Raw genomic sequence first — 20,698 nt, 5'->3', positions numbered from 1 at the left:
GTTTTGTAATTGTAAAAGAACCCATTCATCAAGAGAACACTTCTGAACATACATGCACCTACTAAAAGAGTACCAAAATATACAAAGAAACAACAGAACTGACAGGAGAATTGAAGGCTATAGTTGAAATAACTACACTTGGAGATTAACAATGCTCTTTCTCAATGGTTTCTAGAATAATTAAAGAGAAAATAAGTAATAACATGGAAGACTTGAACAATGCTATCAACCAACTTAAGCTAACTGATAGTTATATAACACTCCATCCAACAAAAGCAGGGTTTGTTTTTTTTTTTTTTTTCACATTCTAGGCCACAAGACATGTTCCGATAGTTTTATAAGAATTCAAATCATACAGTCTTTCTCTACTCACGGTGAAATTAAAATAGAAATCAATAACAGAAACTAATCAGGAAAATCTATAAATATCTGGGAAGTAAACAACACATTTCTAAGTAACCCTTTGGTCAAAGAAAACATAACAGGTGAAACTAGAAAATATTCTAAAGTGATTGAAAAGTAAATATAGCATATCGAAATTTGGGAGAGGCAGCTAAAGAAGTCAGAGGGAAATTTATAGAATTAAATGCTTGCATTATAAAGAAAGTGTCTCAAATCAGTGATTAAAGCATCCATCTTAAGAAACTTAAACCCAAAGTCAGGAGAAAGAAGGGAATAATAATAATAAGAGTAGAAATCAATGACATACAGAGCAGAAAATCCTATAGAGATAAAAAAAAGAAAGCAAACGTTGGTTCTTTGAGAAGACCACTAAAATGGATAATCACCAGTCAGACCTGTTGGAAAAGAAAGATTCCAGAACTATTATATGATCCAGCAATCCCATTACTGGGTTTGTATTAAAAAAAAAAAAAAAGGAAAAAAGGAAATCAGTATGTCAAAGAGATATCTATCTGCACACTTATGTTTATGCAGTGCTATTCACAATAGCAAAAATATAGAACCAACCTAAATGCCCATCTAATAATAAAATGGATAAAGAAAATGTGAGATATATACAGTATTCGTATATATACTATATATAGTACTCATATACAGAATATATATGAATGCTATTCAGCCATAAAACAGAAAGAAATCCTGTCATTTCTGGCAACGTGGATGAACTTGGAGGACATTACATTAAATAGGATAAACCAGGCACGGAAAAGAGCTCTCATTTTCAAATAACTGTTACAGACTAGTACTAACTTAAGCTCATTAGATTTAGTATCTACTAATCCACAGAACAGATTTTTACATGACATTACCATGACCACTTTATACATGAGGAAACAGATGCACAAAGGCATTAACTAACTTGCCACGGGTCACACAGCAAGCGGCAGAGAGCTAGGATTAGAATCCAGCTCTGTCTGGCATCAGAACCCACGCATCTAAATGACTTTGGTCCTGTGGTCTAAACCTGCCCCCTGGCACCTGGGAGGTGCAAACATTAAAGCAAACTGTCCCCATGGGGTCCAACCTGAGGTCACGGCATTAGCCCAGCATATTCTAGAGCATTTCCAGATTCTGAGGGCCCTGCAGGCTTGAGCGGGATCCCATGACATTATTTTAAGCTGATTTCTAAAATATGTGCATTATTCCTTTGTATTCAAATATTTCACCACATTAGAACAGATGCCTTGGACAGAGGACAGGTATGGTATCTTTCTGCAATATAACTGTAGTCCACACAAGATGTAAGGCATGAGCAGAACATTCTTCAGCCTCCTACTAGGAGTGTGTAGTCACTCCTAGCAATAAGTATACCCTTCTTGGCTATTTTTAAGAATCTGCACTGGCACCAAGGCAGCTTGGAATCCGAATCCATGCATCCTCCTTTGTTGTTAACAAGACTATCAGTGACTACCAGCTAGTCATCCGATGGCAACCTTGACTTAATGAAGCTCGTTGGCCATTTCTCTTGGTTGAGCTCATACTGGTCTGCATACAATAGAATACTATTCACCCATAAAAAAGAATGAAATCCTGTCATTCACTGCAACGTGAATGAGCCTGGAGGATATTACGCTAAGTTAAACAAGACAAATGCTACCTGTTCTTACTCATATGTGGGAACTAAAAAAACTTTTGAGCTGTGGAAGTAGAGAGTACAATTGCAGGTAGTAGAGGCTGGGAACAGTAGGAGGGAGGGGCTGATGTGGGGACGCTGGGTCATGGGGGAATGAGTTCTGGTGTCCTGCAGCACTGTAGCATGAATATGGCTTTATGTAATTTATTGTATATTTTCAAAATCTACAAGAGAGGATTTCACAACACAAAGAAATGATAGATGTTTGAGGTGATGGATGTGCTAATTACCCTCATTTGATCATTATATATTGTATACAGATATCAAACCATTGCTCTATACTCCATAAATAAGTACAATTTTTAGGGGAACTAAAACTAAAGAAGGGAGAGAAAGAGATGGAGCAGATTTGAATTTCAAGAGAGACTGGACTAAGTCTAGTTAGGAGGTGAGTACGCTCCTGCAAACACACTGACCTCTGCTGGATCTGGGCCAGGACGGCGTGAATCCTCTCACAGAACAGCTTGCACTTCTCCTTGGTGATGTTGACGTGGACCAAGCTCCCATCCTTCCAGGGAGCGTGGACAAACCTGCTGCAGTATTTTGCATGGACTGTCTTCTTAATGGTCTCCTAAGGAAGGGACAAGGACAGAAGCCATTCAGAAACCACACAAAGAAGGGCACCTCTGCTTCTGCCCAGGGACACAGCTCTTAGCACTCACCCCCACTGTAAATCATTCAATCGTCAGTTCAGCCAAACATGGTCTGGGGCCCGCTCTACAGGGGGCCCGGTGCTAGATGTCAAGAACAATAGTCAGAAAGACGTGAGTGAGCACATCTGTGCCCCAGAAAAGCTAATGCTTCCGGCAGGGAGACTCCTTCCCCCTGACACACACAAAGAAAGAGAGAAAATTAGGAATGCTGAGAATTAAATACTCAGTACTTCATGCTGGGTCGAGGCAATAAAGACTGGGCAAGTCCTGGCAGAGAAGGAAGAGCTCACAGTGAACCGAAGGGCCAGGGAGACCATTCTGGGAAGGTGAGACTTAAGACTCTCCTCAAACCTACTTTCCATGAAGCCAAACAGCCAAGCTCCCCAGCTCACATCTAGCCCCCTCTCCTGGACACACAGAACTTGTGCAAGGACAAAGGCCCCCTCCAGGACAGCGAGCTCTCATCAGGTCTCCCTCCCTCACTGGGCCACAGGTATTCACCCTGTACTGGTGCCAGCAGCTCTTCTAGGCACCAGGAATACAACGGATACAAAGTCCAAAATTCCTGCCTTCACAGAGCTCATATTACAGAGAAGAGCCAGACAATAAACAAAGCACGATATTGAAGGTCAGATGATGACAAATGCTACGGAGAAAAATAAGGAAGGAGAATAGAGAATACTGAAAAAGGGAAGCCAGGCACAGGACCAAGTTAAATCCTAATGGAGAAAGTCTCACAGAGAAGGTGAAATATTGGCAAAGGCCGGAGAGAACAAAGAGCGTGGCCATAGGAAGGTCTGGAGGAAGTCAGAGGGTACAGCAAGTGCAGACACCGTGAGCAGAGTTCGCCTGGCACACTGATTTGGGGAAGATCAGTACTGATTCATAGACAGTGGGTTACAGAAGAGAGAATTGAGGCTGGAAATACCAGGAGGAGGGCTGGGAGCCAATCCTGAAAATCCTGACCACTGATGGGAATGGCTCTGGCTTTTGCCCCGAGTGAGAAAGGAAGCCTCTCAGGCCTTTAATGAGAGCACTGACATATAGTGACACATCTAACACATCTCAGAAGGGACTGCTGGGGATCACGGGCAGAAGCAGGGAGTCAGGAGGTCTGGTAGGGTGAAAAGGTGTAAGGTCAGGTGCCGACCGACATTCTGAAGACAGAACTGACAGAATTTAAGGAGAGATCAGATGTATGAGGGGAAAGAGAGGAGTCAGGAGTGACTCTGAGATCTTCAGTCCTGAGGATGTGAAAGAATGGAGATGCAATAAATTTCTAGGAGGAAGATAGTGGGACAGAGCTAGGGGGGAAGATCAAGACTGAGTGTCAGTTAGGTCTGAGATGCCTATTAGACATCCAGGTGACATGGCACGTCGTCAGGTGGAGATCAGGCAGCACTCTGGTCTGGAGATACAGGTCTGGAAGTCACCACAGGCGCTTGGGATTAACAACCACAGGACCCGACAAGGTGACCAGGGAATGAGTGTGGACAGGGAAGAGGCCCGAGGAGGACTGCACCATGAGGCCCTCCAGCATGAGGAGGGTGGGGACGTGGGAAAGGAGGGACAACGATGACTGGCCAAGAGCAGTCTGTGAGGTAGGAGGAAAACTAGGACAGCGTACATTCTGCAGACAAAAGAATTTCAAGGAAGTGGAACCACAGCAAATGTGGACAATGGGGCAAGGAAGAAAGAGACTGAGAACTGACCCCTTGACTTGGTAAGAGTGGGCTTGATGGGGGAGGGTCTTTGCCTCACTGGAGTAGCTTCAAAAGAGCAAGAGAGGAGAATTGAGAAATTCTGAGGAATCCAACTCCAAAAAGGAAAGTGAGGTAGAGCCAGAGGCACTTGTGGGAGTCAAAAAGCCATTTTTAAGATGAGAGACATTGCAAAATGTTTGTATGCTGACCAGAAAGATCTAGAAGCTAGGGCACTATTGAGGATATGAGGTAGGAAAAGAAGAATGAATGAATGAGGGAAGAGAGATTGGTGTGCACATGGAGGGAGCGTCCTGAGAGTGGTGAGAACAGGGCAGCCTGAGGACTGGGGAGATAAATGTCAAGTGCACCCTGCAGACGCTGGGGTCTGGCGTGGAGGCAGATGTTTATGACATTCACCTCTGCGTCCCGTGACGTGGCAGGCAAGCTCATCTGCTGGATGTTTCGGTTCCGGAAGGCTGAAGGCAGACATCTCAGAGAACGAGAGGCTGGGAGGATTGCTGGGCAGCACAAAGAACCCACTGAGGTCAGCAGCATGAGTTAAGTGAAACCTGGCCTCAGGACTACGTGTTTCCTCTAGCTTCTACCAGTGCAGTCAACTGCACGGGTATAAGCCAGAAAGGGCAGAAACCAGTTTTTCCAGATGTGTGCAGTAGTGTAAACTGGTCAAGGATGCATGGGAGGGACAAATGGATGGACAGGGCAGAGCAAAGGTGGTAGAACAGTAAGTAACGTGCATATCCCAGGGTGGGGGACAGACTGACTCTAAGACAGGGCAATAGAGGACCCACAATAAGTGATCATAGAGGGGAACGCTGGGGCCTGGGGTTGGGATTATGATTACATGATTATTGTAATGACAAGGTGAGAGTATGTCTCAGGCAGGAAAGGCAGCGATGGGTGAAGAAGAAAAGAAGGTTAAAGAAATGAAAGGTCGGGGAATTGTGAGGGTCATCTGTAGGGGTTGAAATATGCAAGAATTAAAACAGGTTGGAGCCGGTGATTAAAGAGTGAAGCTGTCATCTTTAAGGACTGACAAGGCTGAGCTTGGGCACGGTAGGGAGATTAGTCTGCTGGCCTGGGAGGAGAGAGGGGCAAGGTGGAGAAGCAGCAAGGAGGTCACCTCCCACCCCTGGGCCCACAGGTCCAAAGGGAAAGGGAGAGAACCAGCCCCCATTCCACAGGGCTGTGGAGACGCAGGGAATCCAGACAGGCAGGCAGAGGGAGCACAGAGGACTGGAGGCCACTGGGGGTTTGCTGATGACTTCAAGTTCCAGAGGGCAAGGAAGAGGGATTTTTAGGAGTCAGGGAGGAGTGGAGGAGGGTCAGAGAAGAGATGCTCAGAACCACATGGGGATGTGAATTCAGGAGTCTGGTGGTGATTGATGAGAAGGGGGTCAGAAGGCCTGATAAGATCCGTCCTATGCACCCAAGGCAGGTGGAGAAGGGTGCACCTCTACAGCAGGGTGAGGACAGGAGGAGAAAGGTGTCTTCTCTCTCATTCACACCATGTTCCTTAGGGGGTTACCAAAATGTTTCTCCCCACTCCCACTCTCATCACACAGCATTTCTTGCATGTATCTTAAGCACAGCCAAATGGAAAAACACCAGGCCACAAGCTACAGAAAGGCAGGCTTTGTGTCGGGGGTGATGTGTCACAGTGGGAAAAGTACAGTGTGAGAGCCTGGTACACCTGAATTCAAGTACTGTCTGTTCCTGCTGAGATCAATCACAAGAGAGTTACCTAAGCTCTCCGAGGTCCTATGACTCTGTTTTCCCTTTTGTAAAAGAAGAGTGCAAATGCTCATCTTGTACATAAAGCATGAAGATATTCAGGAAATGCTCCTTTCTGACTCACAATGTTTATAACACAGAAAAGAAGGAAGGTAACATCTATGGGGACTCCCTCTGTCCCAGGTACTGTGCTCAAACATGCATTTTTAAATCTGCACTTCACACCACCCATTTTACAGATTTGGAGGGTGAGATGCTAAGACAGACAGCAGTTCTCAGCCTGTGGGTCACAACCCACAGGAACTGTATTAAAGGGCCGCAGCATTAGGAAGGTTGAGAACCACTGATCTAAGAGGTGAGATTATTTGTTTAATGTTTCATAACTGGTAGAAGTAACGTTTACACCCAGATCCAGTGTACCCTCCACCACAACGCACTCCCTGGTGCATAGCAGAAGCTCAGGATTTGTTAGAGGAATAAGTGATGAGATAAGAATGGGTTTGGGGACATCAGGGCTTTGCCTAAGCAGTAAGCCACCGTGCATGCCATGTGATTTCAGGTGTGCCCAAATGCCAAGTTACTGGACTTGGACTAAAGTCTCCTAATTAGAAACGCATTTTTGTCTCCTCCCATTCATTCTTCTTTGAATCACTACATAGCAAGGCCTTTTCATTATTTATTTCTTGTAAATGAGTGTTCTGGATCTGTACCTATAAATAGATTTTATAGTCAAAAGCTTAGAGGATCTTGCTCAATGGGAGTCTGAGGGGACCCTAAATAATCTACTTAATTCACAGCTTCAGTTTCTCCCTTCTTTATACACATCACAATTTTAGCTAGGAATCCAGTTTTGGATATGTAGTCTGAAATACTAAAAATAAAATTGTCCCTTTTTCCTCAATATTTGTGTAAGAGGATCACTGTACAATATAATGCTCATCCTTTACCATTTCATTACTGGTTAGTGCAAGAAATTTAATGTAAAATTCCCATTTTATGAGCTAAAATTTTCAGACTGGCCCCGTAAAATTGATTAAAAATTGCCAATAAAGAGTAAGGAGAAATCAGGGTTAGAGCTCGACGGAGCATAGCACATTGTCATGAGCTCACAGTAAGCTATGTTCAAGTTGACAGGGATTTATATTTTTAAATATCCAGAGTCTAATGTATTTTTAAAATGAAAATTTAGTTAAGTATGATTTCCTGAACGTTACTGGATAATGTCTACAAAATCAGAAACGTGTGCTGGAGGAGGAAACCCACAAATGAGATTTTCCCTGCACTAGAGCAATTACTCTGCATCCCAGGATAAGCCAGGAAACAAGTCTTGCATCAATTCTGCCTTGTTCTAACTCAATTTTTATATTTTCCTTCTTGCAGTTTATTGTAAACATGCCAGGAACAGCAGGGCAACAACACAGCATGGGGTGGCTGAGGCGGCCCCAAGGGAGCCTGACAACAAGTGTCAAGGGTCTGGAGTCCCACCACTGCCAAACATCTCAGTAATGATCTTGTGCTTGGATCGGAGCTTTTAAGAACACATAAGGAGACCTCGGATTTGAGGAGGGCCTTGAATTCCTCTCCCAGGTGTCTCAGTTACTTACAGGCCTGCAGTTTGCATTGTAGCTTTCACTAAGAAACTGAGACTTATCAGCTCCTAAAAAGCTTTCCTTTGTTTTTATGAATCGGCAATATTCATTTGACTCTAATTTTCTGTTTCACATATGGCATTACCTAGCCTTTTCTACACGTCTGAACTTTTGACACTAAGCCTTCTAGTTCCTGGCCCTCATTTTGCTGTTTCTCAAAGTGTGGCCCCCGGAGCAGCAGCTTCAGCACTGCCTGGGAATTGTTACGAAGGATGCAAACTCAGATGCAAACTCAGATTCAGGACGTTAGAGTTTAGGGACCACTGCTATAGAGCATTCTCCTCTCATCAGGAGCCAGAGATAGGCACTATGAGAAGCTTTTTTGGCATTTGGAAATAGAGTTTTCAAAGTATTTGCTAGACAACCATCCAGGGTCTCAACCCGTTAAAGAATCTTATTTTATAATTACTGTAATTCCCCTATATGGGGGCCGGTAGCCATGGAATAGTTCGTCTTCAAGGCAGTGGAAATACAAGAGGACCACAGAAATGCCTGCTTTAGCCATAGCTTCCATCCAATATGGAGGAACAAAAGCCACTCTGTTTGTACAATGTCAAATAATTCTGAGACTAAAAATGCCTGATTTCTACCAGCCCAGACCCTTGCTCATGTATAATTCACTTATGTCTAGAAATAATTCCCAGCTTTTATCTCCACTCCTACAGGTGCCCTTTGGAGAAGGGAAAGGTGGGAAGCAGAAGAGACCCCTTCCTTCCACAAAGTTTGACCTGCTGCCTCCCCACCGTGGTCCTGCCCTTGGCTTCTGATTTGAGGGAGGCCTCACACACCAGGGCCCAAGGCGAGGCCACAGCCCCTCCCAGGAGTTCAGTTCACGTACCGCATTGGTCTGCACAGACTCATCCTCTGGTTTGGCTTTTATATCCACGACTCCATCAGCGTGGCGGAAGGAGCATTCTGCGAGGATATCATACAACGACAGCTTCTGGGCCTTCAAACCGTATTTCTGCAGCCACTTCTCAGAGTCCCAGGTGTCTTCTGGATTTAACATGATCTCGACAGAGGTTGCTTCTGACTCTGTGTTTGGAATCGCAACTCATCAGCCATTTGCATTGCATGAGCCGTTCACATTACACCCCCAACTTCACATTTATCAAGGTGGAATGTGTTCTTTGTTAGACCACAAAACCCATGGTTCATGTCAGAAAACGTGCTTTCCAAAGCAGGACTGGCAAAGAATTAGTTCACAAGATTGAAAAGCAAGAAATCTGTTACTTTTCATCTCACTTCCTCCTTTGCCTAAGTTGACTGGCCCCATGCATGGGTGCAGCTGGCCGATAGACCAAGGCTGGCTATGTGTTTGTGTGTGTGTGTGCACGTATGTAGCTGGAATCAGGAACTCTGGCTTCAAGCCTTTCTTCCTCACCCATAAGCTTGGGCAAATTGGGTGCGTCACTCCACTACCTAGGGTGCGTCACTCCACTACCTAGGCACCTGGAAGACAGTATCTGCTTGGTCTTCATATATATATGGCAGCAATTCAGCAAGAAAGTCAAGTCAAAATGCTTTGTCGTGAGGGGGAAAGAGATGTCGTGGCACACAGCCTGTGGCTAGGTAGAGTTAATCAACCTGCAAAGGCTGGCAGGTGGGCTCCCATGAAACTCCTGTATTGCCTTGGTGAGTTTATTCTGATTCACAGCCTGGGTCTCAGCTCTGGAGGCTTAGAACCTTATATGTTGGCTCAGGTACCCAGAGCTGTCTCTAGGACAACTCACTTTAGGTTCACAAGGATAAAATATAACCCAGAATGTCAATTGCCCAAATATCCCCAGTCTTAGAAACATTCCCTTGGTATTTTCCAGAGGTCACTTTAACCAGGAGGAGGCATGATCTTACCTGAGCAGGATAAGCCAGCACATCAAACAAAGGGGAAGTATTTATCTAGGTGGTTCAAAACCCTAAATGCTCCCTAAGGGAGAATGAGCTCCTTGGGGGCAGGTACAGAGGACAGGGTGAAAAAAATTGGAGCTGGGAAGGAAGCCTTGGTCTCCCCAGCTGGTTGTGCACAGACCCTCCCAACTCTAAGCTCAGAGATAGTGCCTTAGTAGGTGAAATTGACCATGGTGGGGGTATTTACAGACTCTGAAAATCCACATGTGCCACTAACCAGGCCTCTGTTTAATTCCAGGGAGTGGGTTGCCAAACATTTATCTGCACACCACTGGGAAGAAGGCAGAAAGCCCCTGAGCTTTTAGCCCCACTGGGACTCTTAGAGCCCTAGGAAGACCTGAGGAGGAGGGGGTTGGGCAGGGGGATGGTTTTTTAGTGACGTTCGCTATCCAGGTCTACCAGTCCTACAGAGTATGTGTATTTCCACTTAGATCAATGGCTCCCAAGTCCTCACACTGGAATCCCCTGTGGAGCTTTTAAAAATACTGATGCCTAGATCCTGTCTACTAGATTGATTTTAACTGGTCTGGGAGTATGGCCTGGCATTTTTCAGAGCTGCCTGGGTGACTGTATTGTGCAGCCAAGGTTTGCAGCTGGTCTAAGGTAGAGAGAGCTTTCTCACTGTTAACCTCATTACTTAATGCTTCCCCCAGATACAGATGCAAGTGAAATTATACTATCAGTTAAAAAGTAGCACGGGTCATTAGGGAAACAAAAATTTTACCCAGACTTACCCATTATTATATTTAAGGAGATCTATAATCAGAATAAGATTTGAAGAAATAAAACATTCTAGAGCCAATTGCTTTTTGATGATATGTAAAGGATCTGTCCATTAAAGCGTCATGTGATCCATGCCCTCTATTTTTTTTTATTTTAATTTTTTGAGACAGAGTCTCACTCTGTCACTCTGGGTAGAGTGCTGTGGCATCATAGCTCACAGCAACCTCAAACTCTTGGCCTCAAGTGATCCTCTTGCCTCAGCCTCCAGAGTAGGTGCCCACCACAACACCTGCCTACATGCCCTCAAATTTTAACAGAACACCTTTGGAAGGATTCACTCCCAAACCTGCTGGAGATGGGAGTGTTCAGAAACGCTTGTTTCAGCTTTTGAACTTTAAATTAACCTGGCCTGTAAATCCCCTTAGAGGACCATCCCCAACACCAGCAGATGGTTTCTACATGGATCACAAAGTGTCTCCTCACCCTGCTCAGGGAGCTCCAGCCAGAGCTTCCCGGGGCTCCTAGGTTTTCCTCCACACTCTCCTGCATCACAGAGCAGCAGCAAGAAGAGGATAGAGCCATTTGTGTCAGGGAGATCAGCCTTCTTGGAGAATCCCTTGGGGTGATTATTTTTTTTCAATTATTGTTAATTACATTCTAAGTTTTTTGTTTCCTCTTAATTTCTACTTGGGAGGATATTTTCTTTTCTCCTTCAATAGGTGTAGTAGGAAATAAAATTTTCATGCAATCATTTCCATAGCAACATAATCCTTATCCTTCCGTTCTGTTTTGGGTTGATTTCTTTTATAATAAAGATGAGAGAATTTCCTGAAAGCACATTCAAATCTATCCTAGCAAGGGTTTTTAAAGAGCAAGAGATTAATTCTTGATTCCTAGCATCAGCCAGGAGCAGATAACTGCAGGGGAATGGAAAGGACCCCTTAATAAGTGCAGCCCAAAGGATTCAGGTTCCCAATTTCCATCTGAAAATGAGGCTCAAGCAAGACCCCAAAGCAACTTGAACTTTCATAAAAGGAAGAAGGGGTAGCCTAGTAATCAAAAATAAAGAGCCCAGGTGTTTGAACACTAAAAAAAAAGGAGAGAAAGGAGGAAATCTTTTAACTTTCAGTGCTAATTACACCAATTAGTGGCTGCACCTCATTTTCTCCAGGAGGGGAAGAGAAGGGTGTCACTTATTAAGGGGTCCTTTCCATTCCCCTGCAGTTATCTTAATTAGAAGTGTTGCATGAATTCTCACCCACAGAGCCTTCATTTATTATAGAGGTGTGAACTCAAAGCTAATCTTGATTATACGGCTTTCCTATTCCACCGCACAGACTGCTAAAGATTTTTCTTTCAGTAATGGGAGAGGGAAGCAGATGGCAGAGCACGTCTGTACCACAGAATTGACTTGCTTGGTCCTCTTCATCCTGCTTGTTAATCTCAGAACAAATTTTTCAATGAGTGAGACCTACTGGATAATACTTTTGAAAATCATTGCTGCTATAGCCAGGGCCACAAGCAAATAGATCAGTTAAGCATTGTTTGTCAGTGCCCACTGCCTCCCTCATCCTTCATCCACCCATCCGCAAGGCTCAGCTTCCCAGAGACTTGGAGCCATCAAGAATTTGTCACCACCAGAAGTGCCTCCTCCCAGCCTCCTCCACTGAAAGTTGCTTGTCTGGCACTTCATTCCCTCCATGCTAGGTCCAGGTGCCTCTCAAGGGAACTGTCAGTAAATCAGAGCTCTGTCCCAGAGCTCTAGAGCTGGGACCAGCCTCGAGAATATCAAGTCTGCTGCTTCTAACAGTGGGTTCTACAGAAACTGCTTCCACTGCACGTGAGGGGCGGCTATTCAGAAGGAGGGTTTCTTATGAAAAGTTTGAGGAGCTTAAAAAGAAACATTTGCAAGCACTTCTCCCTTTTCAGAGCAGTCCAAAGTTCTTAGGACTTTCTTATGGAAAACTGGGGCTCACCATTTCCCAAAGCTGTTTGGGGATCCAGTTATTTAGCTCCAGAGTCTTTCTTCATAGAACATTCTGGAGCACTTATTTGATAGACATCAACTGGGTACATTATCCAATACCCCAAACTCTTGGCCACCACATGTAAAGTGGTGTTTGGAAAAGAATGCTGTGACCTAGTTGAAAAGGAAGGTTGAAAGGAAGGGAGGAAGGACAGGAAGAGGAAGAGAAGAAGGTAGGGGAAGGAATTGAGGACAGCTGGGAAGGGGAGAGAGAAAGACAGCAACTGTCAGCAAAAGGAATCCAATCTGGTTCCGGCTGGCTGGTGAGATGAGTGAGGTTTCCTCCCTGTGAGCTGGCTCAGCAGATAGCTGCTGTGAGGGTTGAGGGTTCTCTGAAGGTGAGATGAAGCCTTTCTCAGCCTGAGATCCAGGAGACAAGTGGCGACACTGTAGCGCCAGAGAGCAGCCCATCTTTGGGCAGTTCCACCCTTTGTCTGCCTCACTTCCTAACCAGTATTTTCTGTGAATCTACACTTGCTAAAGCGCCATGTGCTGAGCACATTCACCTGGCACTGCAGGGGAGCCCAGAGAGGGGCAGGAGGACAAGGGAGAGGAGGGTGTAACCCACCCCCATTCTACAAAACTGACTCACCCTGCAGACACCCAGCAAACATTCTTTGGAGTCCCCCAGGGGCTAAACTCATCCCTCACAGGACCGCTGAGGCCCAAGGAGATGGAGTGATGTCACGTGAGTCCACATGGGCAGTTTCAGAGTCTGCTCTTGAGCAGACTGTGTCATATAACCTTGGAGAGGCCCCTTAGAGTGTGTGATTATGAAGCTCATGGGAGAATGGGAGTCCTGATGAATTGTAGGCTCTTTCTACTCTGGAATATTATAAAATGATTTTTACTTCCTCCTATTAATGCTCATAAAATCAAAGTAAAATCTCTGTTGTAAAAAGAGCACCATGGCTTGCTCAACTTGCTTATAAATCAGTGGAGAACTGATTTATGGAAATCAGTGGAAAATTATTCCAACCCTCAGTGCTCCTAATTCCTATAACCCTGGGGGCTGGGGGAAGGGTGGCCAGAAGTGGGAGGAAGAGAAAGGAAATAAAAAACAAAGAAGCACAAAAGAATCAGACACAGAAATAAAGAACACGAGCACCAATAACAGAGAGAACACAGAAGAGAAGCTAATGCCCTCCTACAGACATGGTTCTCTGTTGCTCCCATGTTCTCTTCTGCCTTATAATTCTGAAAGAAGGAAGCTTAAGAAGAATTACTTTAGATACAGGCTGTGACTAAGGCAGCTGCAGGAAGAGTTTTTAAACTCCAACACCTGCAGCTGACTTCTAAGCAACAAGAGTAGCAGTCGGTTTAGTATCAAACCTGCCTGAAGACTGAGAAGAAACCACTAAAAGCCACATTTAATGGATCTGCATCTAAATGCCCACTTAAAACAAGTTGAAAAGTGTGGAGGATCAGGCACCAAATTGTACCTTAGGCAATTATTGCCTTGAAAATAGCTGTAGCACCACAGTATAAACACAGACCAGCTCCTGATATTTAGAGCATTACAGAATAATTGAGATTAAGAAGTGAGAAAAAGACTGATCGAATGTGGGAAATTTAGTCTGAGAGACCTGAAATTCATGCGGTAGGTAGGGAGGATGAGAATTCCGAAACAGAGCGGGAATGCTGGAATTAAACCAAGACAGAAAACTGCATCTGTTTCCCTCGGAAAATTAAACTATTTGCTGCCTTTTTCATCTTGCATCACTGTTGCTAAGGTGTTGTTTTTTTTTTTTTAGAAAAATATGTAGTTGGCATATTTATTGCATGTATTCTTAAAAAAATTTTTTTTTAAGATATAATTCACATACCATAAAATTCATTCTCTTAAAATACAATTTGGTGGGTTTTTGGTCCATTTACAAGGTGCAACTGTTGACCACTATATAATTCCATAATTTTCATCACTCCTCAAAAATAAAGTCCCATACCCACTAGAAGTCACTCCTCATTCTTCTCTTTTCATCACTAATCTATTCTATGGATTTGCCTATCCCAGACATTTCATGTAAATGGAATCACACAGCATGGGGTCTTTTGTGTCTGGAATCTTTTCATTTGGCTTAACTTACGCATAAGCTTAGCTTATGTTTTCAAAGTTAATCCATACTGTAGTAAGTATCAATAATAAACTACTTATTATAGGTACATCATATCCCATTTTAGGGCTATACTACATTTTGTTTACCATCAGTTGATGGACATTTGGGTTTTTTCCACTTTTTGGCTATTATACATAATGTTGCTATGAACATTAGCGTACAAGTTTTTGCGTGAACATAAGTTTTCAATTCTCTTGGGTATATACCTACATGAGGAATTGCTGAGTCCTATGCTGTCTCTAGGTTTAACATTTTGAAGAATTATCATACTACTCTCAAAGTAGCTAGACTATTTACCTTCCCAGCAGCAATGTGTGATGGTCCTGATTTTCATATCTTGCTAGCATTTCTTTTTTTTGATACAGAGTCTCACTATGTCACTGTTGGCAGACTGCCGTGGTGTCACAGCTCACAGCACCTCAAACTCTTGGGTTCAAGCGATTCCCTTGCCTCAGCCTCCCAAGTATCTTGCTAGCGTTTGTTATCATTTGTCAGTGGGCGTTTTTGTTTTTGTTTTTAGAGAGTGTCACTTTGTCACTCAGGGTGAAGTGCAATGACATGATCATAGCTCACTGCACAGCAGCCTCCAACTCCCTATCTCAAGTGATCCTCCTGTCTCAGCCCCTTGAATAGCTGAGACAACAGATGTACCCCCCCCATGCTGAGTTATTTTTACTTTTTTTAGAGACAGGGTCTTGCCATGTTGTCTGGGCTGGTTTCAAACTCTGGCCTTAAGCAATCCTCCTGCCTCAGTCTGGAGGGATTGGGATTACAGGTATGTGAGCCAACACATCCAACCTGTCTTTTTAATTAGTATCTTGTAGCTTTCATTTGCATTTCTCTAATGAAATGTTGAACATCTTTTAAGTATGTGGGAGGTAGATAGGCTGAATTCTCAATGGGGAGCCCCACTTCAATCCTGTAGTATTGAGGGAAACTCCCACAGATGGACAGTCCCTGGGGTTCTTCAAACCCACACAAGATGAAAAAAACCTGGAGGCCCCAACAGGCTGGACTAGGCCTATGTGTTAGAAAGTCAACAAATGGAAAGGATTAAACTCTTTGAATATGTAGTTAGATTAGGAATCCTAGTTTATTTTCCCCCTACAGGAATAGAACTGGCTTCTCTTTCCCCCTTTATTTACATACACCCTCCTACCCGTTTACTAGCCCGCTACCACTTACCCAGGGTCTCTGTCTATTCAGTCTTCCTGAGAACTTGGGATTCTTTTAACCCTATCTTTTGCATATGCACCTTTGTTGGAAATCAATAAAAGCCTTCTGAAAGGTCTTACTACTCAGTCTGAGTTAATGTAAGCCTTCTCCAGATACCTTTAGACTTTGTTTTAAACTCAGACATTTTCACCATCGCTTTTTCCAGCTGGCTTTTAACCCAGGTCAGGGTTCACACGCAAACCCCCCAACATATGTACTCATTGGCTATTTGTATAAAGTTTTTGGAGAAATGTTTATTTAAATATTTTTTAAATTAGGTATTGGTCTTTTTATTGTTGAGTTGTAAGAGTTCTTTATGCATATATTTCCTGGATCTAGAGCCTTGCCAGATATGTAATTGGCAAATACTTCCATTCTGTGAGTTGTCTTTTCATAAAGAATTTGCAAATACTTCCATTTTGTGAGCTGTCTTTTCATAAATTTTATAAAGCATAAAACTTTATAAATTTTTTTAAGTCCAAATAATCTTTTTCTTTCCCCCTTTGGTTGCCTGTGCTTTAGCTATTATGGCTAAGAAACCATTGCCTAACACAGGGTCACTAACATTTCCACTTATATATTCTTCTATAAGTTTTAGCTCTTACATTGAAGAGTCTGATCCATTTTGAGTTAAATTTTCATTTATGGTGTGAGGTAGGAGTAGAACTACATTCTTTTGCATGTGGATATCCAGTTGTTCTTGCACTATGTATTGAAAGATTATTCTTTCCCCACTGATATGTCTCAGCACGCTTTTCAAAAATTAACTGACAATCATTTATTGAGGTTACTTATGAGCCTTCAATTCTATTCCATTGATCTATCTATTTATGCCAGTAGTTCACTGTCTTTGTTATTATAGCTTTGTAGTAGGTTTTGAAAATGAGAAGTATCTGTCCTCCAACTTCTTTTTTGAGAATATTTTTGGCTATTCTGTGTCCCTTGCATTTCCACGTGAATTTAGGATTAACTTGTCAATTTCTCCAAAAGCCCAGCAAAGATATTCGAGGGACGGTGTTGAATCTGTAGATAAATTTTGAAAGCATGACAATCTTAACAATAGTAGGTCTTCTAATTCATGAATATGTGTCTTTCAATTTATTTAGGTCTTATTAATTTCTTTCAATGATGTTCTATAAGTTTTTTTCAGTGTACAAGTCCTGTATTTCTTTGGTTAAATTATTCCTAATATTTTAATTTTTATTTTAATCTATAAATGGAATTGTTTTATTAATTTCATTTTCAGATTATTCATTGCTAGTATATAAAAATGCATTAAATGTTGTGTATCGATCTTCTACCCTGCAACTATGCTGAACTCATATATTATTAATATTAGCTCCAATAGTTGCTTTGTGGATTCCTTAGGGTTTCTACAGACATGATTGTGTTATGTGCAAATTGAGACAGTTTTACTTCATGCTTTTCAGTCTGAATACTATTCCTTCTTTTTTTTTTTTTGAGACAGAGTCTCACTATGTTGCCCTCGGTAGAGTGCCATGACATCACAGCTCACAGCAACCTCAAACTCTTGGGCTTAAGCCATTCTCTTGTGGTGGTGCCTGTAGCTCAGTGGGTAGGGTGCCAGCCACATATACCAATCAAGGCTGGTGGGTTCAAACCCAGCCCGAGCCAGTTAAAACAATGACAAGTGCAACAACAAAAAAATAGCCAGGCGTTGTGGTGGGCGCCTGTAGTCCCAGCTACTAGGGAGCCTGAGGCAAGAGAATCACTTAAGCTGAGAGTTTGATGTTGCTTTGATCTGTGACTCCGCAGCATTCTACCCAGGGTGACAGCATGAGACTCTGTCTCAAAAAGAAAAAAAAAAGGTAAAGGATTCTCTTGCTTCAGCCTCCCAAGTAGCTGGGACTACAGGCACCTGCCACAATGCCCGGCTAGTCTTTTGTTGCAGTTGTCATTGTTTAGCTGGCCCCGGCCGGTTTTGAACCTGCCAGCCTCAGTGTATATGCTGGTGCCATAACCACTGTGCTACGGGCACCGAGCTGAGGATACTTTTACTTTTTTCTTGACTAGCTGTACTAACTAGAACATCCAGTATCGTTTAATAGAAGTTGTGAGAGTAGATATCCTTGTCCTATTCCTGAAATTTAGGGGAAAGCTTTTATTCTTTCACTATAAGTATGATGTTAGCATTAGGTATTAATAGATGCTCTTTATCAGGTTAAAGAGGTATTTTATAGTCTGAAGTTTGTTGAGTGTTTTCATCATGATAGGCTGTCAAATGATTTTTCTACATCTATTGAGATAATTATGAGTTTCTGTTCTTTCTTCTATTAATATGATATGTAACATTGGTTGACATTCATATATTGAACAGTATAGTTGCCTATACAGGGTGGATATGAAGTTTGTGTGCAATTTAAAATAGCTTAACATGTAAATTGCACATGAACTTTATGTCCACCCTGTATTATAATTGTTACACCTTCATTGTCTCTAGTAAAAATTTCTGTCTTAAAGACTATTTTGTCTGAAGTTAATATAGCCCCTTCCACTCTATTTTTGTTAATATTTGTATGACATATTGTTTTCCATCCTTTACTTTTATTCTATTTATGTCTTTCAATCTAAATGTATCTCTTTTAGATAGCATATAATTGAATCATGGTTTGGGTTATTTTTAACCAATTTTCCTAGCTTTGCTATTCAATTGAAGTATTTAATCTATTTATACTTTTTTTTAGAGGTGAGATTTTGATATGTGCAACTGCTATTCTATTCATAGGTGCAATCATAGCACATTGCAGCTTTGAACTCCCAGCCTAAAACAATGCTGTCACCTCAGCTTCCCAATTAGTTGGGCCTATAGGTACACACCACTGTGCTGACTAATCCATATAATAAATGATATGGTAGGATTTACGTCTGCTATTTTGTTATTTGTTTTCTACACATCATGTCTTTTGTTCTTTTAGATAAATATTTTTTAGTGTGCCCTTTTAATTTTCTTGGCATTTCTTTTACTATTTTTTAATGGTTCCCTTGGAGATTATAATTAACATCTTAATTTATCACCATCTAGTTCAGATTAACATCAACTTAATTTCAATAGTATGCAAAAATGTGAAATCTATATACCTCTCTTTCCTTCTCCCTCATTGCACTTGTCATCTTCATAGAACTTATATCTTTTTATGGGTGTGCTCATATGCTTCATAATGCTTCGTGCATTATGAAGTTGTTTTTTTAAGTCAGAGGGGAGAAAAAAGTTTTGAACCAAAAAAAAAAAAAATTTATACTCTTTTATATTTTTCCCATGCAGTTAATCTTTACTGATGTTCTTTATTTCTTCACACGATTCAGGTTATTCTCTGATATCCTTTCATTTTATACTGAAGAATTTCCTTAGTATTTCTATAGAGTACATTTGCTAGAAATAAAGGATACTTTTGGTGGATATAGTATTCTAATCCTTTTCCTTTCAGCCCTTCAACAATTTCATCCTAGTGCATTCTGGTCGTCTTGTTTTCTGATGCAAAAAAATCAGTTGTTGTTCTTATCAATTATCCTTTTTATGTGCTGACTCACTTTTCTTTCATTGCTTTCAAAATCTCTTTTTGTTGTTGGCTTTCAACAGCTTGATTATAATGTATCTATGTAAGAACTACTTTGAATTTGTTCTACTGGAATCTATTGAGTTTCTTGGATGGGTAAATTAATATTTTCATCAAATGTGGGAAGTTTCCAGTCATTATTTCTTCAAGTATTCTTTCTGCTATTCTCTCCACTATCCTTCTGGGACTCTTATTGTTCATATTTTGCTATTAATGTCATGTACTATAGGTTTCGAAGGTTCTGTTTATTTTTCTTCAGTCTATATTCATTTTCTCTTTTGACCAGGTAATCTCAATGGACAGATCTAAAAATTCATTGATTTTTGCTCCTTGCTCAAATCTGGTGTTGAATTCCCCCCCACCCCCAGTGTACTCTTTATTTTAATTTTTATATTCTAGAATTTTTTCAACTCCAGAATTCCTATCTGGTTCTTTCTTTAAAAATTAATATTTCCTCTCTCTCTATTGATATCTCTATTTGATTTTGATATCATTCTTTCTCCTTCAGTTCTTTAGAAATAGTTTCCTTTATTTTTTTTAAATATTTAAAATAGTTTTAAATATTTAGCATCCTTATCTAGTAAAACATCTTTAGTAAGGTCAACGTCTAGGATTCCTTAGGGACGGTTTCTATTAATTGCATGTTTTTCTGTATATGGGCCATACTCATTATTTCTTTATATGTCTCATAGTTTGTGTTGAACACTGGACATTTTAAATAATAAAAGGTAGCAACTCTGGAAATCCAATTCTCCCACCTCCCAGGGTTTGTTGTGGTTCAGTTTGTTGTTTGTCTAGTGGCTTCTGAATGCTGTGGAATCTGTATTTTTGGCATTATGTTGCCACTGGATTCTTTGCTCTTGAACTCAGGGGTTAAGTAATAATTGAGTTTCTTAAATGCCTAGAGCTGTCCTTTGCTGAGGATCTGTGTGTGTGCATTGGACTATTGCTGTAGCAGTTCACAACTCTACCTCAACCTTCACTTTCTGCTCATGCAAAACCTCAAGGTCAGCCCAGGATGAGAGCGTTGGGATTTCTTAAATCTTTTTCTGAACATTTGCATAGCCCAGGCATGTTCATGCATGGCCTTCTAGATTCTTAGGAATATATCAGAGGTTTTCAGATACCAACGGACATCTCATTCCCGAGCTTTTCCTCTGAAATGCTTTTTGGTGTACTTCTTGTTTGTCCTAACTATGATCCACAAACTCAGGCAGCCATAAAATTAATTACTTCTCATTGTTTTTGACAATTGTCCTTATGGAAAAGGATTTTCACATAT

At 41.7% G+C, this 20,698-nt stretch overlaps 1 protein-coding gene across 1 annotated transcript in view; it reads right to left on the bottom strand.

The window, feature by feature from the left end:
- Positions 1–20,698, bottom strand: part of VWA3B (von Willebrand factor A domain containing 3B) — a 184,199-nt gene that overhangs the window by 101,104 nt on the left and 62,397 nt on the right. The window contains exons 8-9 of the mRNA XM_003799288.1: positions 8,691–8,887; positions 2,512–2,666 (exon numbers count right to left, since the gene is read on the bottom strand). Coding sequence (XP_003799336.1) covers positions 2,512–2,666; positions 8,691–8,887 — 352 coding nt within the window. The remainder of the gene's footprint in view (positions 1–2,511; positions 2,667–8,690; positions 8,888–20,698) is intronic.

This window comes from Otolemur garnettii, unplaced genomic scaffold (genome assembly GCF_000181295.1).
Source record: "Otolemur garnettii isolate 467f Iridium unplaced genomic scaffold, OtoGar3 scaffold00148, whole genome shotgun sequence".
NCBI classification, from domain to species: domain Eukaryota; kingdom Metazoa; phylum Chordata; class Mammalia; order Primates; family Galagidae; genus Otolemur; species Otolemur garnettii.
Note: the sequence above shows the minus strand (reverse complement) of the source record. Positions and strands in the feature narration are given on the sequence as shown.